The 4,720-nt window shown below is 39.2% G+C and overlaps 1 protein-coding gene across 1 annotated transcript in view; it reads right to left on the bottom strand.

Moving 5' to 3' along the window:
• Nucleotides 1-354: 354 nt before the first annotated feature.
• Nucleotides 355-4,720, bottom strand: part of LOC102832836 (potassium voltage-gated channel subfamily H member 8-like) — a gene marked incomplete at its 3' end in the record, with an annotated part of 520,053 nt that continues 515,687 nt past the window's right edge. Inside the window, exon 8 of the mRNA XM_006874245.1 lies at nucleotides 355-552. Within this exon, the coding sequence (XP_006874307.1) occupies nucleotides 355-552 (198 nt within the window). The remainder of the gene's footprint in view (nucleotides 553-4,720) is intronic.

Below are 4,720 nucleotides of genomic sequence, written 5' to 3'. Positions count from 1 at the left end.
TAGATATTAAAAAGGAGCTCTGGTAGCGTAGTGGTTATGAATTGGGCTGCTAATCTCGTGGTCAGCAGTTCTACAGAATGTTCCATGGGAGAAAGATGAGGGCTTCTGCTCCTGTAAAAATTTACAGCCTCGGAAACCTTGTACAGGGTTGCTATGAGTCAGAACCAACTCCATAGTACATAACAACAACAACAACATAGATATTAAAATATATGTCACTGATTTCCTAATTAGTGCCTTAGGGTCTTTTTGTATAGATTAATGTATTTCTATCATATTCCAGGATAGAGAAAATGGAACAGTGAAAGTTTGGCAGACAATTCCTTCTCTTGTTATGAAGGAAGAAGTTCTTACCACCTATCAGCATGGTGCAGATGGAGAAGATCTTTTCTGCATCTGTATTAGCAGAGACATTCCCAAACCCAACACTGGTGAGGCTGCTGAGGGTGAAGTATAGAGCGGCGATATAGGCACTTCGGATTGAAGGGCCCCCCAAAGTACTGTTGCCATAGTATGGTGACTCAAGTCGCTTTCCCAGCTCATGGAGCCAACCTGCAATGGAAATAAGAATGAAAATTTAAGACCAAAATGTCAGGTCTTAGTATTAGCATATGGGCATAATGATAATCATTTAGGAATGTGATCATTTGCTTAAAGGAAAGAGATGAGTTAAATGTTAGTCAAAAGCAAGGAATTAGATTTTACTGCTTTAAAAAACATACACACCACTTTAAGTGAACTCTTCCCTGAAACACACATCAGGGAACTAAGAGTGCGCTGGTATCCAAATTTAAGCAGGTTATCCCAAGGAGCTCTGGTAGCGTAGTGGTTATGAATTGGGCTGTGAACCTTAAGGTCAGTGGTTCGAAACTACCAGCTGCTCCGTGGGAGAAAGATGAGGCTTTCTACTCCCATAAAGATTTATACCCTCGGAAACCCTGTACAGGGTCGCTATGGGTCGGAACCGACTCGAGGGCATTTAACAACAACAACATCCCAGGGCAAAAAACTAAATACAGAAATAGAAAAAGAGATTTCTACAGTCAATGACAGTACTGTACATTTCACTAGTGAATTATTTCATTTGCCAAGTGAAATTTTAAGAAACATGGGGGCCAGATAGATATTTACAAACCCTGCATGATGATCAATAACAAATATTACAAGATTCTAGACTTCACACAGATGACACAGATTTTTTTCCATCCTATACTATCTTTTCCCTTCTGGAGCATAGCAGCTCATAAGCTGAGCTGCTAACCAAAAGGTTAGCAGTTCTAATCTACAGGTTAGCTGCTCTGTAGGAGAAAGATGAGGCTTTCTGCTCCTATAAAGATTTACAGCCTTGGAAATCCTATACAGGGTCGTTATGACTCCATGGCACATAACCACCACCACCTTTGAAGTTTCAGCTCATGTTAGCATACTCAGGAAGCCTTCTCTGCAATCTTATTCTTACTGGGGGGAGAGATTTGCACAACTAAGAAATCTCTATAATAGAATTGGATGCCCCCCTGCCATTATTACATGATATTGGTTACATTGTCATTGTTGCTGTGTACTATTGAATCCAATCTGCCTCATAGTGACCTTACAGGACACAGTAGAACTGCTCCATATGATTTCCTAGACTGTGATCTTTAAAGGAGCAAATCACCAGGTCTTTTCTTTTATGAATCCGCTGCTCACTATGAACCACAGACCATTCAGTTAGCAGCTGAGTGCTCAACTATTGAGCCACCAACACTCCTTTTTGTTTTATGCTGTTAATGTTGTTAATGTTAATGTTGAGTTGGTGCTGACTCATAGTGACCTTATGCATAACAGACCAATACACTGCCCAGTCCTGTGCCAACCTCACAACCGTTGCTGTGCATGAACTCATTGTTGTTACCACTGTGCCAATACATCTCATTGGGTGTCTTCCTCTCCTTCACTGACCCTCCACTTTACCAAACATGATGTCCTTCTCCAGGGACTGGTCCTTACTGATAATATGTCTGAAGTATGAGAGATGAAGTCTGGACATCCTGGTTCTAAGGAGCATTGTATTCATACTGTACATCTAACACAGACTTGTTTGTTCTTTTGGCAGTCCATGGTATTTTCAACATTCTCCTCTAACACCATAAGTCAAAGGCATCACTTCTTTGATGGTATTTTTTATTCATTGTCCAACTTTCACATGCGTACATGTGTCAATTTTTTTCAAAGTAAAGACTTTCAATATAGAGTTTATTATGCCAATTATTGTTGTTATTAAGTGCTGTCAACTCACTTCCAACTCATAGTGACTCTGTATAGGGTTTCCAAGGAGCAGCTGGTGGGTTTGGACCTCTGATCTTGTGGTTAGTGGTCCAGAGCTTATTCTACAGCACCACACCAGGATTCTAAACTGGAGAGTGAGAACGTCAATCACACGACGTCTCACATACTAGGGAAGTATTCTACTATTTGAATTAATTTCCAATTACATTGTAGTGAAATTACAAAAGAGCTATATGAATCAATATGGAAAGTAGGGACTATAATAATAATAGGACTACCTGGAATGGAAATGCAACACAAAGATCCTTTAAAATATTATACTGAGAATATTAGCCTTTTAAAGTTTACTATCTCCTTTTCTTACTCTTTCTCGCTTGCTCTTTCTTATGTCAGTGAAGTCTAATCAATACATTTCAGAAGACTGTTATTAAGGGATATTATTCATCAACTACTTGTTGTTTAGTGCTGTTGAGTTGGTTCCAACTCATAAGGACCCTATATAGGGTTTTGAGAGTGACTGGTAAGCACGTACCTCTGACCTTGCAGTCTAGCAACACTTCATTTAGTGAGTGCCCAAGAAGAAATGAAAAACAACTACACTTTTTGAGCAGTAATAATACTGTAAACTATAAACTAAATACTGTAAACTGTAAACTATAGTAATAATACTGTAAACTTTAAAGTTACAGATTGTTGAGTTGTATTAGGTAAGTAAAATGCAAATTTGAAACAACTGGGACTTCTATGAAACCAAGGAGAAACTCTTAGCAGCAAGTGTTATGGCTGTGTCTCCAGAGAAGCGTTTCTCCTGTTAGTGTACATCAGAAACATCTAGAACCCTTGTTAAACAAAGACCACTGGATATCCTTGGTGACTGTGAGATGGTATGCTGAGAAGTTAGAGGGTTGGGTTGAGGATTTGTTTTTCTTACAAGTTCTCAGGCTCAGGAAGTGTTTAAGCTGCTACTTGAGTGACTGCACTTTGAGGGACCACACTAAGAATAGAAGTTCTCAGTTCTGCCTGTGTATGGGAAAGATTTTTTTAAATTTCAATTTATTCTAATTTTTGTTGTTCTTCTTAATAATATTCACAACACAACATACACCAATTTAGCAGTTTCAACTTGTATAATTCAAGGAACCCTAATAGAATGCTGGGTTATACATTCAGCTGCTAATTGCAATGTTAGGAGTTTGAGTCCACCAGGCACTCCATGGGAGAAAGATAAGGCTTTCTATTCCCAAAAATACTTACAGCCTCAGAAACCATATACAGGGTCACTATGAGTCAGAACCAATTCAACGGCATATAACCATCATCACCACCACTGCCACATGAGTTGGAATATATATACTCCATGGCATACCACCATCACCACTTGCATAATCCAGTGACATTGAAACTATTCTTTGAGTGTTATTTCTCACCCTCCTTTTCTGAGTTATTACTTCCCACTAACATAAATTCATTATCCCCTAAGGTTTCTTTCTCATCTTTCAAGTTGGTGTTATCAATTTGATCCCATATGTTGTTGAGAGCTGTCAAGTTTTTCAAAGAGCTCTAAAAAAGAGCATAACACTCAAGGTGGACATTCTATTGCTTGGTTTTAAGAAGACTTTAGAGGCTATTTTTGGTTTATGGTTTATATATTATTTCAGGGCAATAGTTTTGGGAGTTCATTCAGTGTCTAGAAACTGGTTCTAGAAACACTTGTCTTATGGCAAAACAGGCAGTTGTTCATAAGGCAATTAGCCACACATCCGTTACCTCCTCTGTTTTTCCTCCTCTTCCTGTGTGGCACACCAGGTGAATACAGAGCAACTGCTATGACTTGGCTGGCCATATGCAAACTTTTGAGTTGCCATGTACTACGTAAAGAAATAGGAAGTAAAGCAGAAGCACTAAACACATTATTGGGAATGTATTTCTTAAAATGTACTGTCCAATGATGGTGGATCCGGGAGAAGTGCAGTGAGGACCTTTGCAAGCAATAATACAGAATACCAAATGAAGCCGTTTCAGGGGATGGTCCAAGAACTCTGAACTACATATAAAGGAATATTTAAAAAGTTTGAAGGCGTACAGCCAGTAATATTTGCTGCAGAAGCATGAAATCTGGCGCTTTCTAATCAGATGGCCTCAGCCACTACTGGAGTAGCCATCTTGGGCAAGACAGAGCAGGGGAAGGATCAGAGCTACTGCAGATGCCTGACCTGTCCTCGAATATAAAGGTGTGGACATTTTTTTTTTTTTTAATTTGTTCATTGATTTTTAGCTGTCTAAGCAGAAGGGGTCTGCTTAAAACCAAACAGCAGAGCAAACGGTCACAGCTGACCCTGATCTGTTCATCACTAGGAAAAAAGCCTAAACTGGGATTGTGGAGGAGGAGAGATACAGACTAAAAAGGAAACAGGCTGAAAATTAAATCCTGAGTTATGTCTTAACGACCAAC

This window comes from Chrysochloris asiatica, unplaced genomic scaffold (assembly GCF_000296735.1).
Source record: "Chrysochloris asiatica unplaced genomic scaffold, ChrAsi1.0 scaffold00267, whole genome shotgun sequence".
NCBI classification, from domain to species: Eukaryota; Metazoa; Chordata; class Mammalia; order Afrosoricida; family Chrysochloridae; genus Chrysochloris; species Chrysochloris asiatica.
This window is presented reverse-complemented; position numbering and strand designations above follow the sequence as displayed.